Source organism: Loxodonta africana, chromosome 12 (assembly GCF_030014295.1).
Source record: "Loxodonta africana isolate mLoxAfr1 chromosome 12, mLoxAfr1.hap2, whole genome shotgun sequence".
Classification (NCBI taxonomy): Eukaryota; Metazoa; Chordata; class Mammalia; order Proboscidea; family Elephantidae; genus Loxodonta; species Loxodonta africana.
In genome coordinates, this window is record NC_087353.1 from 3,908,884 (window position 1) to 3,934,445 (window position 25,562).

The 25,562-nt window shown below is 36.1% G+C and overlaps 1 protein-coding gene across 1 annotated transcript in view; it reads left to right on the plus strand.

Moving 5' to 3' along the window:
* CSMD1 (CUB and Sushi multiple domains 1) overlaps nucleotides 1–25,562 on the plus strand; it is a 1,768,974-nt gene that overhangs the window by 1,570,124 nt on the left and 173,288 nt on the right. The window contains exons 43-47 of the mRNA XM_064294928.1: nucleotides 12,441–12,629; nucleotides 20,193–20,370; nucleotides 22,349–22,494; nucleotides 23,600–23,680; nucleotides 25,014–25,127. Of these exons, the coding sequence (XP_064150998.1) occupies nucleotides 12,441–12,629; nucleotides 20,193–20,370; nucleotides 22,349–22,494; nucleotides 23,600–23,680; nucleotides 25,014–25,127 (708 nt within the window). The remainder of the gene's footprint in view (nucleotides 1–12,440; nucleotides 12,630–20,192; nucleotides 20,371–22,348; nucleotides 22,495–23,599; nucleotides 23,681–25,013; nucleotides 25,128–25,562) is intronic.

Here is a 25,562-nt window from a genome sequence, read left to right on the forward strand (position 1 = left end):
CTAACCACTTTCAGGTCTTATCACTACTCTTCTTTCTATAAATCTTAAGCAAACAGGAACAATAACAGAAAAAAAAAATATGTATATAAACATTGAATATGTTTTTAGCACATATTTAAAGTTCTTCCATGCAGTACTGACATGCAGATGACGCTGAGATGACTTAACTACTACTCTTTCAGGCAACGCTCTGCATTTTGAAGAACTCAGTAACATTTCACACTTTTGGATTCAACTTAAAATAAAATTAAGATATTTTGAATATTTACAAGGGAAATTATTCTAATTTACGTAGATAATGTATGCATATAACCACAGAGTTCTAGACAGGGAAGAAGAAAAATAATAATGAAGTTCTAATATGTACTGTGTTTAAAAAACAGAAAATAAAATTGTTTTGGTTACATTCTTTGTATTAGTCTGCAGAATTACACCACTTTTTTTTTTTTAGCGCATAGGTTATTTTTTTATGGTACTTTAGATGAATGTTTACAGAACAAATTAGTTTCTTATTAAACAATTAGCGCACGTATCGTTTAGTGACATTGGTTGCCAACCCTACGACATGTCAACACTCTCCCCTTCTCAACCTTGGGTTCCCCCTTACCAGCTATCCTCTCCCCTCCTGCCTTCTCATCCTTGTCCCTGGGCTGGTGTGCCCATTTAGACTCCTTTTGTCTAATTGTTGGCTGAAGGGTGAACCTCAGGAGTGACTTCAGTACTGAACTGAAAGAGTGTTGGGGGCCATGCTCTTGGGGTTTCTCCAGTCTCTGTCAGACCAGTAAGTCTAGTCTTTTTTGTGGCTTAGAGTTTTGTTCTACATTTTTCTCCAGCTCTATCCGGGCTACTCTGTTGTGATCCCTGTCACTGCAGTCAGCTCGGCCACTCTTTTTGTTTGTTTTCCTATGTTAGATTTATAATACATACACAGAAGATTGATCGTTTCGTTAGTTGTTAAAATATCAGGTCTGTCAAGTAACTATCTACATCTGATTTTCTCAGGCTAAGAAAGTGACAGCTTATGGTCAAAGTGTTCTACATGGGGAGAAGACTGGCCTGAGGGAGAATGAGGTCTGAGAGGTTTACAGAATTCAGATTGTTTGAGGTTTTTGATTGGGACAAATTCATATTTTCCTCCAGGTTTAATGTGAAGTCATTGAAGGATTTTAAGCAAAAGAGAAATTGTTGAACGTGAAGAATAAATCCTAGGGGTTAGGAGTAAGGTAACAACAGTCCTTAGAAAGCTGTTGCAGGTAGCTGGGAGAGGTGACGTTTTCCCCTTCAACACACCTGTCACTTACTGTGTCACCTTCACCTGGATGTATGTTCAAATTAAAATTTTTAATGGTATTTATTATGAATTCCATGCTTCTCTTTCATATTTCTCTATATCTAGTCCCATCTCCCTTCTTTATTTTGTCTAATTTTTTATTTCTCCATTAAGTCTCAATGTTACATTTATTCAAGGAGCCCTGCTGGTGAAAAAAAAAAAACTTTTTTTTTTTTTTTGCTGGTACCATATAGTAATATATAGCACAATATATTAATATGTGAAGTATATTTTGTTAAATATTGAATATTTAACTCATGATCATCACTTTAAACTTGGTTATTACACAGTGTTTTCATTTCTTTAATTATCGTGACCTTAAAATCTAAATCAATAGAAAAATAATATAATTAGGTATCTCAAACCGTAAGCAAACATTTAAATTTACTAACTCAGTAGGCACCAAGTACTTTTGAGAAATCTTCCTGATTTCGAATCTATTTAATACTATAATATAAATTTAATCCTTTGTTTCATACTGACACTGTAAAACCTCAAATATAGATTTTCATGCAAATATTGTTTGCCATGTATTTTTGAGACTATATTTTATCTTATATAACTTCTAAACTCCATAGTTCAAAAGCATGTTTTTTTGTTTTATTTCTTTGGATATTTTCAAAATAAGATCATTAAGGCTATGTCTACATAGCTCCAAATTTACAAATTAGGTCAGTGTATTAAGAGTGAGCTACCAAGAACAACAATAAAAACCCAAAAAAAAGTCTACTTCTAGACCAAAGTTTATATAACGTGGCTGTGTTTGACTTGCATAACTGTTTAATATTTTTAAAATTAGTTGTCAGCATTTAGAATTAGACTTTACATAATTAGTAAAACACATATAGATCTACTTTTCGTTTTTCTCTTCCAATATCAGATTCTGGAAACCTTTGACTAGCTTTCCCAGCCTTCACATATGGGGTCAATCAGCTGGAAGGGCTGAGTGAAGGCCTCCTTCAGAGTAGGAAAGCCTAATTTACCTAAAAGTTTTCTCCAGCTCCAGAACAGCTTTGCGCATCATATCGCCTGCTTGCCCCGAGGCATTTGAATTTGAATTTAGGAGATCTCATCTAATCAAAACATATGGTTGGTTGGTTGAATGTTTTCTTTCCTTGACACCTGACTCTAAGTTTAAAATAAAGTTTAATATTTTTTTTAAAGTCCCTAAACAACATATATATGTTTTAATTATAAGCTGTGAATCTGCTGTAACTGAGAGATAGAAGGACACATTAAATGAAAAGGAACGAGAAAATGAATTTCAGGTGTTTTGATTTCTGATAGAGAATCATATGTCTGGGATTTACATATTCAAGCTTAATTCAATAGTTTATCAGTGTTTGCTCTTTTATAAATTTATAAATTGGCAAAATGACACAACTCTAATTTGTAAGCCACATCAACATTTTTAGGTTCTAGTTATGATTTATAAGCTAAGGATATAATTAATAACTCATAAAAAGATACATGTCATGCAAATAACTCTTGTCATTCTGAGGGATGTCTATGTGTACACGTTTCTCTTAAACCTTGTCATTTATTTATGGCTGTATAAAGGTCAAAAGTGTTACTAGTAGATGTAGCTGTCTTAAAGTTAAATTACTCTCACAGAGCATAAGGAATGCAAGACACAGAACTTTGTTAAATTATATCAAGTTCATGCACCCCATTTCTAACTCAACACAGAAAACTGGATGATGATGTGAAGATATTATCAAGTAATTAGATCTTAGTCAGAAAATATAATCAAGATTATAAAAATGACTACATGATTCCCTTGGCAGTCACATTAAGTGCCTGTGATTTAAACACTTGACACAAATATTACTCAAGATTGGTAGATGTGAACAATTATTTTCCCAGATCTAAGGAGAGACTGCCTCTATGAAAGGTAGCATTGAGTTATAAAAATTCTCTACCTTATCCTCCTCTTGTGTTACACAGGGCTGATTTGCACTTAGACTTTACATAATACTTTTAAATTTTAAACATATTAAGAATGTTAGTGACTTTTTTTTGTAGTTTCGCATTTGGAGATGTTGAATATTTTTTCCTTTTTCTTTCTTTCTCTTCTCCTCATTATAGAATATATACCTCGGGATTGTTCAAAGTCAAAAATCTTAAAGATAATTTTAAGTCTTGGCTATAGGAAGTAAAAAGTCTTTTTTCCAAGGCCCATTGTTTTCCTCCCTCCTTTTGCTGTATTTGCTGAACGCTGCTTTTTTAAATGTAATGTTTGTTGTTGTTGTTAGGTGCCCTCGAGTCAGCTCCGACTCATAGCGACCCTGTGCACAACAGAACGAAACACTGCTTGGTCCTGCGAAATCCTTACAATCATTCTTATGCTTGAGCCCATTGTTGCAGCCACTGTCAATCTACCTCGCTGAGGGTCTTCCTCTTTTCCACTGACCCTGTACTACGCCAAGCATGATGTCCTTCTCCAGGGACTGATCCCTCCTGACAACATGTCCAAAGTGTGTAAGACACAGTCTCACCATCCTTGCTTCTAAGGAGCATTCTGGTTGTACTTCTTCCAAGACAGATTTATTTGTTCTTCTGGAAGTCCATGGTACATTCAATATTCTTCACCAACACCACAATTCAAAGGCATCAATTCTTCTTTGATCTTCCTTATTCATTGTCCAGCTTTCACATGCATATGATGCGATTGAAAATACCATGGCTTTGGCCACGTGCACCTGAGTCTTCAAGGTGACATCTTTGCTCTTCAACACTTTAAAGAGGTCCTTTGCAACAGATTTACCCAATGCAACGCGTCTCTTGATTTCTTGACTGCTGCTTCCATGGCTGTTGATTGTGGATCCAAGTAAAATGAAATCCTTGACAACTTCAATCTTTTCTCGGTTTATCATGATGTTGCTCACTGGTCCAGTTGTGAGGATTTTTGTTTTCTTTATGTTGAGGTGCAATCCATACTGAAGGCTGTGGTCTTTGATCTTCATTAATAAGTGCTTCAAGTCCTCTTCAATTTGAGCAAGCAAGGTTGTGTCATCTGCATAACACAGGTAGTTGATGAGTCTTCCACCAATCCTGATGCCCTGTTCTTCTTCATATAGTCCAGCTTCTCAGATTATTTGCTCAGCATACAGATTGAATAGGTATGGTAAAAGGATAGAACCCTGGTGCACACATTTCCTTACTTTAAACCAATCAGTATCCCCTTGCTCTGTCCAAACAGCTGCCTCTTGATCTATAAAGTTTCCTCATGAGCACAATGAAGTGTTCTGGAATTCCCATTCTAATTAAACATAATAAAACCACTCAAACACACAAAAATAGCATTTGTTAAGTTTATTTATGCATCAGTATAATCATAAAACTGTTGAATTTTGTGTGAATTAAATTTATGAATGAATAGGCAATAGTTTGTGGATACCAATTTTTCTCTTTTAGGAGAAGAAGCAATTAAATTACCTTTTTGTACAATGAGTAACTGAAGAATTCATTCTAACTTACTGTATGACTGCATTTACTGTTCCCTATAGACAGATCCCTAATTTATATACAAAATTCATGCACTTCTAAAACTGTGTTACTACTTTTCTTTCAATGTGGTGTCTGGGTAACTTTGAATTAACTAGAAGAACAAGGACAAGTCCCTTTTTATCCATTTATATGGTTGAATCAAGTACTAAACCTGAGGCTCTTTATAAGCCTATTTCACATAAACATACCTGAGACAGTGAACAACAAATTGTTGTATCAATTGTCATTCCCTCTAAGTTATCCCTTCACAAGATGGAAAAAGGGCCAACAATTTTAGCGATTGTAATGACTCATGGACTAGATTCTAAGAAACTAGGGTCCAAGTCTTAATAGTTGACCAGTCCCTCCTTGTATGATCCTGTGGATTTTCTTTCCTTTTATGACTTGCTGAAAGTAAAAGTAACAGCCTCAACCACCTTTCTCTTAAGAGACCTATGACTTTGACCTTTGATACCTACACAGTGTGTGTCACAAGATACTTCTCCTAGGTTAAGATGGTTTCATAAGTCCACATTCCACTAGGGTTTGTGGCGTACTTCTTAATTAATCCACACTAAGCTTTGGCTACAACTGAGAAAACAGATTTTGTGTCTAGGCTGTGTCATGGATTGAATTATATTCCCCCAAAAATGTGTGTATCAGTTTGGCTAGGCCACGATCCCTGGTATTGTGTGATTTTCCTGTATGTTGTAGATACTGCCTCTATGATGTTAATGAGGGAGAATGGGTGGCCCTTGCATTAGTGAGGCAGGACTCAATCTATAAGACTGGATTGTGCCTTGAGGCAATCTCTTGAGATACAAAAGACAGAAGCAGGCACAGAGACAGAGAGACCACATAAACCCAGCCCAGTGCCTTCAAGTCGATTCCGACTCATAGTGACCCCAGGGACCTCATACCAGGAAGAAAACAGTGCTGGGAGCGTAGCGTGTCCTTTGGACCCGGAGTCCCTGAGCTGAGAAGCTCCTAGTTTGGGGAAAGATTGACGACGACAGAGAGTGAAAGTCCTCCCCTGAAGCCGACACCCTGAATTTGGACTTCTAGCCTGCTAGACTGTGAGAAAATAAATTGCTTTTTGTTAAAGCCATCTTCTTGTGGTATTTCTGTTAAAGCAGCACTAGATGACTAAGACAGCTGCTATTTCATAACGAAATCATGTGTGAGTCTAAGTTCTTTGACCTCATACCTCTAACATTTGTTTGGGACAAATTTATAGTTTCTTCATAATGTTTTTTAAAAAAAAAAAAAAAATTTTTTTTTTCATAATGTGAATGCTATTGTGCAAAATGACCAGTTGACATTTATTCCTCGTTTAATCAAAGCAAGAGATAAAATGGTGCAATTGTAAGCCAACAGTTTGCTTTAAGATCTACCAGTAGAGGCTTCAAGCAGCAGAAAACATCTGGGAGATGCTGCCACCTTAGCAATAGTGATTGACCTTACAAGGAGGTATTGGGATCAAGAAGTTAAAGTAACCAGCAAGGAATATTTAGGTGAAAAATATATCTTAAAAGTGAAAACCAGGATCATATCACTGGTTACAAAGTAAGAGTGATGTGCTATCTCAGGTATTTAGATTGCCCAATTTGGGAAATCGGTGAGCTGAAGTATGTATGCAAAAGCAGGACAGTGAATAGGGATGACTCAAGAAGAATTGATGCCTTTGAATTATGGTGTTGGTGAAGAATATTGAATAGACTGTGGACTGCCAGAAGAACAAACAAATCAGTATTGGAAGGATTAAAGCCAGAGTGCTCCTTAAAAGTGAGGATCACAGGACTTCATCTCACGTACTTTGGACATATTATCAGGAGGAACCTGTCCCTGGAGAAAGACATGACGCTTGGAAAAGTAGATGGTCAGCGTAAAAGAGGAAGACCCTCAGCAAGATGGATTGACACAGTGGCTGCAACAATGGAATCAAGCATAACAAGAATTGTGAGGGTGGTGCTGGACCAGGCAGTGTTTTGTTCTGTTGTACACAAGGTTGCTATGAGCGGGTACTGACTTGATGGCACCTAACAGCAACGTATGTGTGTATTTAAAAAATTCTATGGACTATCATACATGGCTTAGCTGCTACTGAGACTCCATCTTTTTTTTTTAGTTTAGGGGAAAGCCTACATAAGTAGAGCTTTAGTGTGTACCATGACGTAAACTGCAGTCACTCCTCCCAGTGAAAAGGCTCAATTTTATCAATGCACTTCACACTAATTCCTGACATTAGACGCAGTAGCTTCTATCTTAGACCTAAGAGTTTATCTCAGAAGTGGTTCAAATGTTTTATCTTGATTAATGAAATAAATTTCATTATACAAACTAAAAAAATTATTGCAGTCAAAATTAAAATTTGTTGACCTAATATGTGTCAAACATGGTTTATTATGTTTATCATCACCTTTAATTCTTATGGTTCCCTAAAGTTATTGTGAGCCGTCTAGTTGGTTCCAACTCACAGTGACCCTATAGGTCACAGTAGGACTTCCCCATAGGGTTTTTTTCTGGGCTTTAATCTTCATGGAAGTAGACTGCCACATCTTTCTCCCACAGAGAGGCTGGCAGGTTCGAACCTCCAGTTTTTCGGTTAGCAGCTGAGTACTTACCCACTGTGCCACCAGGGCTCCTTGCTTCTCCTATAGCATAGGCATATTTAGTCCTCTTTCACATATGAAGAAAAGAGCCTCCTGGATTTAACGTGTTATGTCCAAGATCCCATAACCATTACGTGGGGAGAGCCAAGCCTAGCTCTAATCAAAGGCTTCCTTCTAGCACCTCTGTAAAAATACTTTGAGACTTTTGTACTTCAGACGTAGATTTCTCTGTCTACTGATGATAATTCCAGGGCTTTGAACTGGTCTCTTCCGGTTCTAACCTCTGCTGAGAATCTGCGTTTCTAACAAGTTCCCAGGCGATGCTAATGCTGCTGGCAGGGACCAATTCTGAGAACTACTAGTAGAGCAGTGATTCTCAAAATTTATCATATGTAAGAATTACCTGGGGATCTTGTTAAAATGTAGATTCTGATTCAATATATTTGTGAATGAATTTGCAAATTCTCAGCATGGGCTCAAACTGGAACCAACTGGTTTGAAGCCATGGACAATTCTTACCAATTCAACTTTTCAGTGATCCATAGTACAACAAATCTTACACGCCTATTAGATAATACCTCCAAAAGTCTCTAGGAACCATCAAATATGGGAAAACAAAATATATGAACATGTTGCTAGCCTTCAGCTGAAACAGAATTTTCTTGAAAATTTTGGCTTTTACTGTTCTTTGTACTGAAGGTAACTTCTTTACTAAATTCCCCCGGGGTGTGTGTGCCTTTGTTTTGTTTTTTCTCTTACATGATGGCTGTTTTTTCTTAAAGTTTTTTGTATTTTTAAAATCAATTCATGGGAATTGATGCTTCATGATGAGTAGAGAACAACAAAGCCGTGCTTAGATGAGGATTCTGATGATTGACTGAGATTTTTTTTATCTTCAGATCTAGAGAGCACATTAATCATACCCATACCTCTAAAACCAGGTACTTCTATGTGCCACAGGCCTTCCGAGGTACTTGTGAGTGAGCAAAATAGGCAGTACAAAAGCTTGGCTAAAAAACACTTGATAGGGATCCTTCCAAAATCCATTTATTTTTAACATACCAAAGAATTATTTTTATTACTTGTTTTTTTTTATTTACTTTAATTCAGGCTCTGAGTACTGTCTTTTATATCAATGCACATATCCTTGCATTAAGAGTGATAATGAATCAAATTTTGGAAAGGATATTTAAGAAAAGAGAATGTGACTGTGATATATATCGAATGTGTGGAAGAATATTGATGTTAATATTTAAACAGTGAAGCACTGAATTAAACAAGAAATTCGGAATAAAGACCTACACATGATGTAACTCGTATTTATGCTAAGTGTATAATTCACATTCGATTTTCAGGAAATGGCTGTTTTTATGGCCTTTAGCATGGGTGACGGCCTTGCTGTGTGTTTTGTCCAATTTTTAGCCCAGGGAACACCACAGTAGGGAAATATGTGTGTGTGAGAGAGACAGAGAGAGAGAGACACTGATTTGAGCCGGTTTCCGTTCTAATGTTCCCTATCCTTACATTAGATTTTGTAGCCCCTCATTTTTCAAATTAAAAAAAAAAAAAAAAATAGGATATGAAAACATTAACAAAAGCAAACATGAAGGACAGACATGCCATTCTAGCCTTTGAGGTATGCTCTTTTAAGGCATACTTGTTTCTTATGGATCTAAATACTTTTTTCCTTTGGACAGCTATAGATTATCTTCCTCTTGAAGTCAGGTATTATGTGGAAGATTTGAAGAGTCCAAAATTCTACTTATAAGATTAAAAAAAAAAAATGGAAAACACCTTCTTTTCTAGACCATGCAGCCATTGTGTTTATGCTAGATTTCAAATTACATTTTCACAAAATCGTGCCTTAGAAACACTTTTTCTTTTGTAAAGGATCCTTAGTCCTTTGGAACTCATTAATAACAATTACGCTTATAATGCTTGCTGACCTGAAATAAATTCTTACATAGAGAGTCCCTACTTCTAATTAATTGTCTCTTTAGTTCCATGGTATATAATGTAGCTTCATCAAAAAGCAGCATTCTGTAGTTGGTAAATTATGCTTGATATTCTATATTGAAAAATGCATCTACTTAAGAGTTCTAAAGAGTATGTGTGAAAAAATAGTACAGAATTCCTGAGAATACTCAACTTCAACAACTTTTTTCCATGTTTCCTATTGTAACTTTATTCACAGAATATTATAACATGTAAAGTCCTGCTCTTTGGAAACCCCACGGGGTAGTTCTGCTCTGCCCTGTAGGGTCTCTAGGAGTTGGAATTGACTGGACAGAAACAGGTTTGGTTTATCGCATAAATAATGACTTGATTTTCACCATGGTGTTGTGGAGTAGACAACACTCCTCTTCGTCATTGCATTACAGACTCAAGATGTGGTGTGAGGAACAACTGGAGAAGAATTACACAAAGCCTTGTTGGTAGTAAGCGACAGAGTCACTGACAGACCCCTGGCTTTCAGAAACTGCCCAGTGTCTTCGTCCAGAGCATGTTCTCTCCACTCCCACTCTTAGAAGACTTGGTCTCCCACCAGATCCTTCTTTTTCTCCTCTGGAGCCATGTCAGGAGGTTTTTGTTTTTTTGTTTTTTTTAAAGTAACCCCCACATCCTAATCTGGGAGAGCAATATTTTATGTCATTTAGGAAAATTAGATTCAGTCATGTAATTTTTCATTTTTTGCTCTCAGTCTACATTTTCCTTCTCTCTTCTTATATTCTCTACCCAGGGATACTCTGTCTGTGCAGAAGCTCAGAAGTTTTTGCCACTTTTTTATCTTTTTATTTCTGTCCTCTTGCTCTCAATCACTTTTCAGATGGTTACTGACCTTATTCAGAGACATTATACAATTCAGCTCTCAGAGAATATATTTCTGTTGTTTTAAACAACCCAGTTTGTGATTTTTTTTTTTTTTTTTTATGTCAGCCCTAGGAAACTAATACAAGCTCCAAGCTCTAAACAGGAGCTATGTTGATCTTGCAAAATGCAAGTTACTTATAACATCTTCTGATTGATACCTGTCTATGTGGATCCCACATTGGCTTTATGGTAAAATACAATCCCTTCAATAGGATCTTCAGGCCAATTCATATTCTGTGTCTTACCTGCCTCTTAAGTCTAATCTCTGGATATGGCCAAATCATCTGTGCTGTTACCCTAATGTTAATCGACTACTTAGTAGTACTTTGTCTGACATATTGTCATATGTCCATCAATTTTGCTTAATGCCATCATGTCGTTCCATTGTCCTTAATCCCCTTATCCTCTTCCACTCTTCTTTATTTCAGGTGATTAATGCAGAAATATAAAATCCAAACTCTGGGAAAAACTCAGCATTAATCATAGAATATTTCATTTTTCAACATTTATTTTAAAAATTCAAAATTACTTATTCACTACTAACTGTGATCACCTGGTTAAACAATTTACCCTGGGATTTCCTTTTTACTTTATTCCCCAAATGAAAGATCTTTCTCACAGTCACTTACATCCTTCATATAATTACTCTGTTTTCAACTGATTGTGAGGAGGATAATGTATCACCTCTGGTTGTTTTTAAACTGATTACGGGTAGTGTGGTGCTGAGAGTCATGGGTCTGTTTTCAGCAGAAATATATATGACAGGAGAAGCTAAGCACACTTTCCTCCTGACTTGGTTCTTCACAACATGGCTTGTTATTGTATTAGATATGAATTCCCAGTCATCTTTATGTATAACGTTGTTATTAGGTGCCGTTGAGTTGGTTTTAACTCATAGTGACCCTACATACAACAGAACAAAACACTGCCCAGTGTCAGTCCATCTCACTGAATTACGTGTAAACAGTACTCTAAAGACACAGTGGCTGCAACAATGGGCTCAAGCATAACAACGATTGTAAGGATGGTGCAGGACCAGGCAGTGTTTCGTTCTGTCGTACTTAGGGTTGCATGAGTTGGAACTGACCTGACGGCACCTAACAACAAAGATTAAAAGATGCTGTAGTGGGCTTCTACTGCTTTAAGTTATTCATGACCTGCCCACCAGAGCTGCTGTGTGATTCCCACTCATAATGACCGTACAGTACAGGGTGGAACTGTCCCCACAGGGTTCTCTAGGCTGCAGTCTTTACAGGAGCATATCACCTCGACTTTTCTCCCACTAAGCTGCTGGTGAGTTTGAATTGTAGGCCTTTTGGGTAGCAGCCGAGTGCTTAACTATTGCACCACTGGGGTTCCTTTCCACCAGAGTAGGAAAGAAAATCATATATAAAATGGATTACTCAGCTGAAGGATGATATGATATTAGGGAATCGTACCTAATTTATGGGTAACTCTTACTAATTTATCAGTGATTTTTTGAATCACATAGGCTACAAATATTTATTAGGTATCATCCTACTTTTACCTAGAGTTTATTCTAGGGCAGAGAAAAGACGTAATGACAAAACACAATAAACTATATGTTACGAAAGATTGTATTGATGGTAATTGCTAGCTCAGTGATTCCACGGGGTGTTTTTTGTTTATTTTCCAAGGGGAAAAAAATAAAGAAAATGTATTATGTTTTCCTATTTTATGTATTGAACAATTAAGTAAACAAAACAGCATAAAACAAATATATGTTTCCTAGTCAGAAATACTCAGATTAGAGTGGTAGCATATTTGTCTTTTAAATTGAGAGGGAATTATTAGAGCTGTGTTCACCATGCACTTTTTTATATTCCTCTGTATTGCTTTTTTATTAAATCCACCTCAAGTACTTTCTTTCCAAGTTAAACACTGCCAAATTCCTTCTTGGTATGTGCTATGTTACTTCTGGAAGATATAGTAAAAGTCCATAAAAGCCAAGTTATTACTAATATTAATTACTATTTTTCTCTGTCAGGATGGTAACTGGCAACTTAGAAAAGATATTTTAGAAAGCTTTTCCAAAGCCATACGTGGTCATATTCCTCCTCTAAATTCTAGACTGATTTAACCTTACGTATGTGCTTGATTTTGTTTGTTTGTTACAGCGTATGAATTACAGAACTGCCCAGATCCTCCTCCATTTCAAAATGGGTATATGATCAACTCGGAGTATAGTGTAGGACAATCAATATCTTTTGAGTGTTATCCTGGATATGTCCTAATCGGCCATCCGGTCCTCACTTGTCAGCACGGCATCAACAGAAATTGGAACCATCCTTTTCCAAGATGTGATGGTAGGTTCATAACTTTTCTTGGGAGCAACTTAATTTTTTATGTGTATAATAATGTATGACAGATTAAATGAACATATTTGAAAAATTATTAATTCCTTCAACAAATATTTGTTGAGAATCTATTATACCAAACTCACTCTGTTTGGTATTTCAGAAATATACCATAAACCAGAAGGTAAAAAACAACACAGAAACAACAACAAAACAGTCCTTGACCTGAGGACAATTATAAGGATAACAAAAAATTAAACGCAAATGTTTATAAATATACAAAAGTCAGACAAAAAGACAGTATTACAATGAATTGTAGATACAAAAGATGTCATATATTTAGAGAGTGATCACGAGAGTCTTTATTATGCCAGCAGGGTTTTGTATCACAGCAGTTACATCAGGTTGTGGGATTAGACGGGGGAAAGGGTATTATTAATTCTTCCCTACTTTTTATTGTTTTAACTTTTACAATATTCACACATTATTTTTCTCTTCCAAAAATTGATTTCATTTTTATAGTGGGCCTTGAAGAATATTTTGCTACTGAGAGATAGAGAACATTCCAAGTAAAAGAAACAAGTAAACAAAAATATGGTATAGGAACAGTCTTGGGGGAAAAGAAAAATGTAGTTTACTAGTGTATGATGACCCAGATTTCTTAAGAGATACTAGAAGTCAGGTCGGTGGGGAGCTGTGATGAGGGAGATCTGGACTCGTTAAAGGCCCCTATTCTGAGGAAGGATCAACACTTTACAAGTTTTGTGGGGCTACCTAAATTTTCATGAATTATTAGAGATTTTTGCAATATCAAGTTAAAATAAATAAATCAAGTGCTTTGTTTATGAAGAATGCAAAGGAAACAGAAAAGTTAGTATAAAACTAATACTCTAATGCTATAAATACATTACCTCTGAATAAAAAATAATAGTAATGATGAAATCATCAACTCCGTGGACCTTTGAAATGCTAAATGCTTACATCCCATGGGGAAAAAAAGAAAGGAATCTAGCTGTGTTTGAATTTCTACTGAAGAAGTAAATTAAAAGAAAAAAAAAAAGCCACCAGCAGAGTTTTTAAGCTTATTTTCCACCTTTGCATTTTTCCATTAATGTCATCATAAAAACAGCTACAAAAAACTTTAGCTGTATTTTTTTAAACCCTGGTCTTATTCTAATACACATTTAATTACATATTAACACATCATTTAAAAAATTAATTTTATCAAACTAATTATAGCAGTAACATAGCTCATATTTTACCAGTAAAGCACTTAAAAGGAAAAAAAGCCTTCAATACTAATCTTTATTTAAAACATATACTTTTATATGCATAAAGGACTTTGAAATTGTCAGGATTAAAATGATTTCTTATTTGCAATTTTAGCCTGAATCCATTTTTTAGTGATACACACCTTGGCTTAATATTAAAAATGGAATCGAATATTTAATTTGATTTCGTCTTTTTTTTGGAGACCAGTTGACCAACACGGAAGTGAATGTCCCGACATGGAAGTGGTTCGTTAGTATGAGCATAACACAATGTATATTTTGTAACATAGCTTCCAGATGGTGACATTATTTCTGATTACATCAGATGTAACACTTTCACCATTATCTCTCTCTTCATGCCAATATGTCATAAACAGAATAAAAACCAAACCATAAAATTCAAAAAGTTAGGCAGAAGGAATGATTTTAAAACAAATGTTATTTTACCTGTGAAGGCTAAATTTCCTTAAAAAACAGACTTTTGGTTTCCTGAGAATGACTGGACTGTTCAGTCTGTCAGCGTTCAGATAGACTGTGGTTAAGTCCTCCGTTTACAGCCCAATGCCCTGGCTTAAAATTTATTTTATTAATGTACAGTGGTTTTTTTCTTCAGATTTATGGTTGGTATATAGGGCAAGTGTACTGAAAAACAGTCTTCAAATACCACAGACCTGCAGACTTCATAAGAATCTTAGAGAAAAATGTAGATACTTTGAACAACTTCCACCCATCTCTATTAATAACTGACCAATTCAGAAAATTAACAGTCAGGAATTCTTAGTCTTCAAACATCAATCTAGAAATACAACTCATATATATGGAACCAATCTGTGTCTATATGCTGAAAATATGTATGCACTTACTTATAGAAGAATCCAGAAATAGAAGAATATAGTATGTAAAATTAGTATATTCTAAACTTGTTCTAAAATACAATCTAAATGCGTGACGTATGTTAACATAAGTAAAAGAATGTGTCTGAAAAGAGCTTGAGAAATCCAGACATTATTTTAACCAAGAACTTATAATTATTTAGAAATCTCAGTTAAAAAAGGCTGTAATTATTAAAATATGGTTAAGAAGACTGTGGTTTATTAATTTGCTTAAATATGCGTCCACACTTAAAAATGTAGTTCAAAATCTTAAAATACTTTGTTGATTTAATTAATCCTTTATCGCTGAAATGTTTGTGTGGATGTACTTTTAAGGTCCTTTTTTTTTTTAGAACTGATATAATGCACTTCACTTTCACGATACATGTATAAGGTGCGGGGTATTGGTAATTCAGCGGCAGAGTCCGCATGCTCCATGAATTCCCACCTAGTGCATCTCATATGTAGCTGCCACCCATCTGCCAGTGGATGCTTGTGTGTTGCTATGATGTTGAACATGTCTCAATGGAGCTTCCAGACTAAGTCTAGGAAGAAAGGCCTTGGCAACCTACTTCTGAAAATATCAGCCAATAAAAATCTGTGGATTGATTGATCTTCACCTGATCATGGGGATGGTGTAGGACCATACAGCCTTTTGTTCAATTGTACATAGGGTTACCATGAGTTGGGCTTTGACTCTATGCCCCTAACAACAACATATATGGTGGGGAACTCTATGAGAAAAATTGTTTATTAGGGTAACTAATGTAAATTGAAATAAATATGTTAGGAGCTTATTTTAGTTGTAAGCAGAAATCAATTTGACTGTAGAATCGACACATGATGTCCAACCAGCCAAATAACATATTATTATGTACATATTTTTAAATTGGGTTTACCAAATTGGTTGTTAAATACAGAAAAAAAAAATTTTAATAGTTCAAAATAAAAATGACTACAAAAAAAAGCAAGTTAGTCTATTTATCCTACCCGTATTCATCAGTATTGTTTTTAAAATCCCTATTATCAAACAACATTTCCCAGGACAAAGTACACTTCATCTGTTTATCTGTAAAACATTGTGAGGAAGTCAGAGTAAGTGAAGGGAAAATGAGATCAGAAATACATATGGTGCTCCACACATGAGATGAAATTAAACATTCAGTACTTGGACATATTAATAAAGCAAAGAGTTTAAAATTCATAAATATTCATGACAAATATACTTGTCGGTTGTTCAACACTGCAGAATTTTTCTTCACACTCTTATTAAAGTGTAGGCAGAAATCTTAGTACAATCATGGCATAAAAAAAAGTGCACTCTATCAATTATCTGTACATTTCTTAATGCATATTTAAAGTTTTTAAATTTAATTATTGATTTAATATCAGTTAATATGCTCTATTTTTCTATTTCTATTCAGAGAAAGTCACGTTGTTTGTACTTTATGGAGGAAAAGATAGTACAATAAAGAGATGTCTCAGTTCTCCTTGATCTTCTAGGCCTACAGAGCACAGTTCTGCCCTGACACACATGGGGACGCCATGAGGCAAAATTGGCGGCGATGGTGGTGGTCCCAGTTAAAAACAAATAATTGCATGGGTCTCCGCTCATTCAGCTGGTGTCTGCCCTGCCCACCAACCAATCTGCCAGCGTCTTCTAGTCCTGGCTTCACACATGACCAAGAGTCAATTAGACACACACGTCACTTTGTGTATTGTAAACTCGTGAACAGAATCCACTCAGCAACTTTAGGCAGCGGTAGGGACTGGAGTTTGCTAGGAGCCCAGGAGTGGGGTGAAGGTTGTTTGTCATTTAAATGGGCGCTTAAGTAAATTTCTCTTTAGGTGAGGTGTTCAGGTTAGACACCTCCATCATTTCCAATAATGTTAATACTGGTTCTTGAATATTATGAAAAAATATGGCTTAATCATTTTTAGGTTCTTATTTTTCTTTTTAGACTTGGTGGCTCAGTGTTTAAGAGCTTGGCTGTTAACCAAAAAAGTCAGCAGTTTGAATCCACTGGCCGATCCTCGGAAACGCTAGGGGACAGTTCTCTTTCTATAGGGTTGCTTATGAGTCAGAATCGACTTGACGGCAATGTTTTTTTTTTTTTTTTTTTCCTCCCTTTGGAAAAAATAACATGAGAACTTTTTTTTTTGTCTCGTTAACTGTGCTTTGCACAGCAATATTGTCTCCCGACATAAACTCTTAATTTTGGTATTAGTGTACATTTGTAAATATATAAATGGACAGGTACTTGTTTACTTTTTGGAGCACTAGAGTGGAGGAGGGTTTGGCATCTGTACCATTTCCAGTTGTAAGGCACCACGCGCACGTGCTGGTACTCTCTCTTCTCATCAGCTGGTTTCTTCACAGTCCTGCTTTGAAGAGAACCCCTTAGGCGAATGAGTCAGAAGCTGGGAGAGACCTTGTGACCTGCTGTGCAGCACTGATCCTGCCTGTTATTACAGAGCTCCCCACTGTGCTTTATTATTGATCTCCACTTCAGGGTCCACTTTGAACCTCACCTTCAGGGAAATGAAGGGGGAGGATGGATTCATTTCATGCTGAGCCAGGTCACATGCCCACTGTCTCTGTGGAATTAGTGAGACACCACCCAGATATGGAAATCCAAATACGCCTTTGATGTCACTACGGTGAGGGTAAAGACTTCTTTGGAACTAGATAAAGAGCAAGCCAGGGGGAACGGTAGAGGAAATTTTGACTCATCTTTTTCAGGGGTGTCTTTCTTCATCTCTAGAATACACAGCAGGAGGGCAAGGATTTTACCTTGAGAAAAATGTATGTGCGCATTGATGTAGAATTATTATCTCAAGTGACAAATGGTGTTTATTCTTTTCCTTCATAGAACTTATTATACAAGTTGGATTTTTTACTTATTTAGTGTTAAATTGTTTAATACCTATCTTCGGCACTGCACAGTTGTCTCCACAAAGGCAGTAGTGAAGTCTTTTGGGTTCACTTCTCAGCCGTAAGCACATTTCTTGGTACATAATTGACTTTCCATAAGTATCTATTGACTAAGTGATGAACTGATACATTGTTTGAATATCACGGATAAATCATGGCAAGGATAACTGGCTGGTTCAATGTCATGGAGCTATTAAGTGATACAAAGAATATCAGAGAACGATTCTGTGTCCTACCAAGAAAACCACCACTCAATTTCTTTTGCTTTTTAAGAGGATGGTGCTGTGTTTTTGGTTGGTTTGATTTCCAATGGGAAGGCAACTACTATATGTAATGCAGTAAGACAATTACAAGATCCAAGTTGAAAAGTAAAACCCAAAAGAGAAATCTTAGAGTTATAAACAAAAATGAAATAATCTAACCTCAAGTTGCCTTCAGTGTATGCCAGCCTAATGGCCTCTATGTGTTTATTATTTTTTTTTTATTTTTCTCTTACTAATTTATCAATTTAACACCTATTTATTGTCTATTATGTACCATGATCTGAGCTTGGCAATGGGAATATATGGGTGGTTGGTGGAATGGAGGCAAAAACATAGTCAGTGCCTTCTAAGCATTGGCATTGTAATGGGCAGGAACACCTGGCAACTGATTACAGCCATGTGGTGTGTGAGACAGACCACGGCATCTCAGGGAGACCTGGCTTAACCTTGACTGAAGCAAGCAGAAAAGGCTGGAGGGAGACAGTGACATTTGAGTTGAATTTTGAAGGAAGAGACAAATCCACAGAGGTTGTGAGGTCAGAAAAGAACGCGAGCTTTTCCTGCAGGAGGGATCAGTGTGCATGAAGCTGAGGAGCACAACAAGCAGTGTGTTGCGACTTCAGTTGCCATTCAGTTCACTGTGAATCATGGCGACCCCACATGTGTCAGCGTGGAACGGACTGTGCTCCACAGGGTTTTCATTTGGCTGGTTTTTCGGAAGTAAATCATCAGGCCTTCCTCCTGAGGTGCCTCTGGATGGACTCAAACCTCCAACCTTTAAGTTAGAAGATAAGCATGTTCATCATTTGTACCACCCAGGGACTCCTTGTAACTACAGCATAGGTTTTGGCCCCATTTTACGGACTGGCCTCATGGAATTTGCAGAAATGGAGGCTACAAGTGATAATTTGCTTTACTAGATTACAAACCCAGGTTTGTCAGGCTCCAGATCCCACTTATTTACATTGTGCATTACAGTCTCAGTTCACCAGTCACTTCTGATGAGTTTACCTAAGACTCAGGCCCAATTCAATCTATTTCACACTGATACCTTTTTCTTCTTTGAAATCAATGTGTCTGTACATTTAAATTAGCAATATATCACATACTGCCAGATGGTATTTCATCAATGCTTTTTTTTTTTTTAATTGAAACTAAATATTTCTTTTTATCTTTTTTTTCTGTTTGGCCTATTTACCCAGCTGATTTGTACACCTTTTGCAGTGAGCCTTTGAATGCCCCAAAGAGTCCTGTGTGTGACACTCATACTCCATCTGTTGGCTTTTGCTTTTGAGTTCAAAGTCTACTTGTTTATGGCTTTGATATACTCTACTGCTACTTTAATTAAAGAGTGGATCTTGGGTTATTCTACTAATATATGCTCATATCATTTATCCATAAATGAAATAAAATAGTTCTCATGGCAACAGTGCATATGAATTTATTAAGTAAAATCACAATAGACTGATTGAATATTTGTGGTGATTATTCACATTGTTGAAAGCTTGTAAGAAATGGAAGTGCTTCAGAAAAACACCACTTCCATGACTTTATCCCATTATATATCTGCAAGAAAATTGACATTTCTTTGTTTCAAGGTAGATTTAAACACTGCTCTTCTTGATAGCCTGTATCGATTTTAGAAATGTGACCTTAAAAAAAAAATTATTTTTAGTTATGTGTTTATACTTAGTTTCCACAAGATCCACTTTGTCAGACTGACTTACATCAAAGTGTCCATTAGCTCAGTCACAGGTGATAACTATATATGTATATTTTAACTTTAATCTATGGGAAGGACTTTATCCTAAAGGGATTTTGAATATTTAAAGAATATATTAAATGAAACTAAGATAACTTAGCTTAAATGCATAATTCTAAGGTTTTAAGACTTTAGGGGAATAATTTTGACATACTAGTTACAGAGAAATATCTCATAATTATTTCTCATAAAGGGAAAGTTTTGGCATAGGGGACTTCAGAGATTTAGAATTATTTAACTCTATCCTTTTTTAAGATGGCTGTATTGGTCTTGGAGCCCTGGTGGCACAGTGGTTAAGAAAGAGCTTGATTGCTATCCAAAAGGTTGGCAGTTCGAATCTACCAGCTGCTCCTTGGAAATCCTGTGGGCAGTTCTACTCTGTCCTATTGGATCACTGTGAGTCAGAATCCAGCTCAAAGGCAAAGGGTTTATTGCTATTGGTCTTAATTCTTCTCTGCTTGCTTTTTAGCTCCTTGTGGATATAATGTCACCTCTCAGAATGGTACCATTTATTCCCCTGGGTTCCCAGATGAATATCCAATTTTGAAGGACTGCATTTGGCTCATCACTGTGCCTCAGGGACATGGAGTTTACATCAACTTCACCTTACTGCAGACTGAAGCTGTTAATGATTACATTGCTGTTTGGTATGTGAATCTTTCAAATAAAAACAATCTGTAATTGTGATAAGCTATTCTGGCTTATCACTTATATGCCACTTTTATGGCAGATTGTATATTTAGAAATGAAGTGATAAGGTATATATTGGAAAATAAATTTACTAAATCCAGATATATAGAGAATAAATTTCATGTAATATATTTGATTTTTGCTACATGGTAGATGTTTTTTTAAGGACCCCTGGTGGTGTAATAGTTAAGTTCTCAAATACTAACCAAAAAGTTGGTGATTTGAACCCACCCAGCAACTCTGCAGGAGAAAGACCTGGCTATCTGCTTCTGTGGAGATTATAGCCTAGAAATCCCTGTGAGGCAGCTCTACTCTGTCACATGGGGTTGCCATGAGTTGGAATTGAATTCTGGACACCCAACAGCAACAGATATATTCATGATTATTTTTAACATATGAGAATATCCCAAGATTATTTGATTTTATGGTTTTAAGTGTGATTTTTTTTTATTTTCATAAAGAAAACCTGGTAGGACCCTTTTTCCTTACAAGAAAATGATGTTTCTAGAACTACTAAAGAAATGACTATTAAAGAAATAACCTTTCCTCTATTCCTTATAAACATTACATGATTGCCCTTCCCTGTAATATGTAAGAAGTCTACTGAACTAGGGACTGGAGGGGGATATTTTAGCTCCGAGTCTCTTCCTAATTGGTTATGTGGCCTTGGATAAGCTACTTAAATTCTCCTTGACTAAATGCTCCTATCTGTGGGAAATACTACCCCTACCTTGCTTTTGGAGGTGAGAATTTATGGGGAGAATAGGGAATAACAGTGCTCCTTTGATACTAATTTGATACAAGAGGAACTGCCTACTACAGGGGCACTAGGAGGGGAGCATGGGTCAGATTGGAAGAGTCAGAATGGGCTTTTTAGTCTTCACCAGGAAAACTGTAGGAGGTGGGAATTGTTCTGGCTACCGGAAAGGATGTAAGACAAGAAGACACTGTGACTTCAAGGAATTGGAAGACATAAGGTATGGTGTGGCTGAACTCTTGTTAGAGTCCCAGAGAGAAAGAAGAGGTGACCTGGCAAGGATGGTTAGGGACAGATAATACAGGGCCTTATAAATCATGTTGAGGAATCTGGGCTCTGTCCTAAGAACGACGATGATCTATTTACAAAGTTTAAGCAAGAGGGTTATAAGACCAGGTTTGGGTTAGAATAACCAGTGTCATACTTTTTGTGAAGACTATATTACCTGAGGGAAGAAGGAAGGCTGGCTTTTGAGGAAGTAGAAGTAAATTGTGGAGGGAGTGACAATTACCTGAACTAGGAGCTGTGAGAATGAGGAGAAAGAGATAATTTGAAATATTAAGTTAACCACATGAAACTGCCGATTCCGAAAACAAAACATCCACAATATAATATCAGCAATTTACACGGAATGACCTTCATGTTAGAAAGTAGAATCAAAAGGTCTTGACACTTAATAGCATGTGGAGTGGCTATTGTCGGAACACTCAGGAATGAAAAAGACCAAAAAGCTTAGTCAACTTTATGAATATTAAACATCTTGATACTTCTAAACCCAGAATCCAGAGGATGGTTCTATTTTATTCAGCTTTTTTTTTTTTTTAATGTTTTAATTCAGTATCAAAATTCCGTAAATCTCACGTAAAATTAAATAGGTGCCATTGAATTTAGACTTTAAAATGTGGAAATTTAAAAGGAAGCTGATAAATATTCTTGCAGCCACTAAGATAAACGTGACCCTGTTTCTAAAATTCCTGTTAAAACCTCAGCCTTGGAAGTGAGGGACGTATCTGCTCTACTTTTCTAGGTTTTGAATGTCAGTGCTGTAGCCTGGAGCACAGGGGTCAGGCCATTATGCTTTGACCAAGATATGCCCCACTGTTAGAAGAAAACGGATTGCCAGTTTAAGCTGTCATTTTACAGCTTGCCACTCAAACTGCTCTTCCTCTCTTTCCTAGGGATGGTCCTGACCAGAACTCACCTCAGCTGGGAGTTTTCAGTGGAAATACAGCCCTCGAAACCGCATATAGTTCCACCAATCAAGTCCTGCTCAAGTTTCACAGTGACTTTTCAAATGGAGGTTTCTTTGTCCTCAATTTTCATGGTCAGTTTATATTCGCGCGCCGTTGATAAAGACTGGGAACTCTACTTGATTCTTTTTGTAGTGTTAACAGGAGCCCGCTGGTGTAGTGGTTAAGACCTTGGCTGCTAAGCAAAAGGTCAGCAGTTCAAATCCACCAGTCGCTCCTTGGAAACCCTATGGGGCAGTTCTACCCTGTCCTATAGAATTGCTATGAGCTGGAGTTGACTCAACAGCAATGGGTTTGTTTCTTTGGGTTTGGTAGTGTTAACATACGCTTTATTTCCACCTAAAGTTCCTTAACTCTACCCTCAAGAGCCTCATAGGGTTTTCTTATAACTGATGTAAGACTTTCCTCTGATCTTTTTTGTTTAATGATATTTTTATTATTTCAAATCTTATCAAGTAATATTTTGTAGTAAACGGGTTCATTCTAAGATGATACACTATGATGAAACTCTCATATGAGGAGACCACTGAAATACATTTGGAACCTTTCATAGATGCCCTCACACATCTCTAGATGAAGAGCTGTACCAAATACTGAATAATTATAGGTGCACTGAAAGCAATCTCTAATGACTTTGACAATAAACTCTAAACAAGATGGGGATATCTATCTATATTTCTGTCTGTCTATCCGTCTGTCTATCACCTATTTACCTACCAACCTACCTATCATTCCATCAATTCCTAATTTCTCTTTTGACCACTGTGTCTCATGACAAGTGACAGGATGAGACTAAAAAAAAAAAAAAAAAGACTATCAAATTTAAATATAATAAGGAGCCAGACCATGGTTGAAGCTTTTCGATCTCAGAATTCCAAACATATTTAAAATATTTTTATTTAACTGTTAGAAGTTTTGAAACATTGTATACTTTCTTTTTCTTGGACTTTAGATTTTCCTTGGCATTAAACAAACTTACAAGAATTTGCCTTCTTAGATACTTACACGTTGGTTGTACGGTATTTCTTTTTGAAGTTTTTAGTGAGAATTTTTTAAAACAGTCATAGGTATTTCAGCATATCTAAGCATTATAACTTCAAGAGGAATGATTTTTATAATGTTTTGTAAAACCAGCAAATGTAACTACAGTTTCTTTTTTTTTTTTCATAAATTATTTAGCTTTTCAGCTCAAGAAATGCCAGCCTCCCCCAGCAGTTCCACTAGCAGAAATACTGACTGAAGATGAGGATTTTGAAATAGGTAACATTTTCTTCCTTGCAATACCATTAACTCAACCTGATGGTTTTGTACTCATCTTCAATTGCAATAGTTGCTCAGACTAGTGAATGAGTAATTTTTCAGAAAAAAAAAATCTCTAAAGCATTGCTAGATACTTATACATAAGAGTTGCCATGTATCTAACACATATGTTTTTGTTCATCTTTATGCCTTTTTTCCCATTTGAATTTTGCGTTTGTTATTCTGAAGGCTTTTTTTTTTTTTTTTTCCTATAGCTTTTACTAGTTACTACTGATCTTTCGTAAGGAGCCCTGGTGACGCAGTGGATAAGCATTTGGCTGCTAACCAGAGGTTGGTGGTTCAAACCCACCAGCCACTCTGTGTAAGAAAGATGTGGCAGTCTGTTTCTATAAACATTTACAGCCTTGGAAACCCCATGGGGCAGTCCTACTCTGTCCTGCAGTATTGTTATGAGTTGGAATCCACTTGTCAGCAATGGGTTTGGTTTGGGGAGAGGTATTCATCTTTTGAACAAAGTTTTCAGAGATAGACTCGAGCAGATATTTGTGTTCAGTTAGAGAAATGTGTTCATGCACTTGAGGAAGAAGCTAACCATTTTTGGCTAAAATAATGATTAGTATAACACTGGCCTTTTGTTGATACTGGAATACAATTGATAGAATATATTTAATGATGCTACTTAGAAATTCTGCTTTACCACTTTATATTAATGATCTAATTCATTAAATCATCATCAGGTCATATTAAGAAAGCATGGATGGCATGTATTTGCAGTATAATTATAGTGACCCAGAATTTTTTAGTCCCAATTAAAAATACTTTCTCCTGTTGTCACACCATGTGTCAGATCATTGGTCAAACCATACGACCCAATTTCTGCTATACTTATAATGGCTTAGTTAATTGAAACAATGTGCTAATTAGGCCAAGGTCATGGGCTAGTTCTCTCTGTGGATACTTAAAACCATTCTGTTCCACAGTCTTAAATATCAAGCATCTATTTCACTTTTTTTTTCTTTTGGTAATTATGGGAGAACTGAAATTAACATGGGTAAAGAAGAAAGAAATGCTGTATATTTTCTGTACAAATAGTGTTTAAGTTTAAGGTAACATTTTTACACATGGAGAACTAAAAATGATTCTACTTTGTTAAACAGACTAAAACTGAATACAGGCACTATTTCTGGAATGGTTTACACATTGACTTAATTATTTAGTAGTCATATATATTTGGTATGTCTGTTCATATATTTGATGGATTCATATACTCCGTATGTGCATTATGGAAATTCTGGAAACAAAATTTCCAAGAATATTATGTTGCCTCTTTTAGGAGATTTTGTGAAGTACCAGTGCCATCCTGGGTATACGTTATCAGGGACCGACACACTGATCTGCAAGCTAAGTTCTCAGTTGCAGTTTGAAGGCTCTCTTCCAACATGTGAAGGTATGTACAGTTTGATACTGAAAATATACTTTTTCAATATGGAAAATAATGTTGCCTCTATTGGTCCAAATTTCTTTGTCTGTACTTGTCTGAATTTAACCTGTATCCATGTTATGATCCCATTGCAATTAGAATACTATACTAACAGAAATATCTAATTGCTGTTTCTCTTTTAGCTAACTCGGGTTTTTGTAGAAAATAAGTCAAAAAAAAGTCACATGAAATAAGAAGTTATGCTTTTTTTTCCCAACAAGTTATTATGAAAAATTGCGAACATATGACGCAGTTGAAAAAACTTTACAATGAACACCTGTCCACCAACCACCTACGTTCTACTGTTAACATCCATTATGTTTCCTTCATCCCATCTATTCCTCTCTCTACCCATTAATCCATCTCCTGTTGTCGTTCCAAGTTTGACCTAGTTTTATTAAA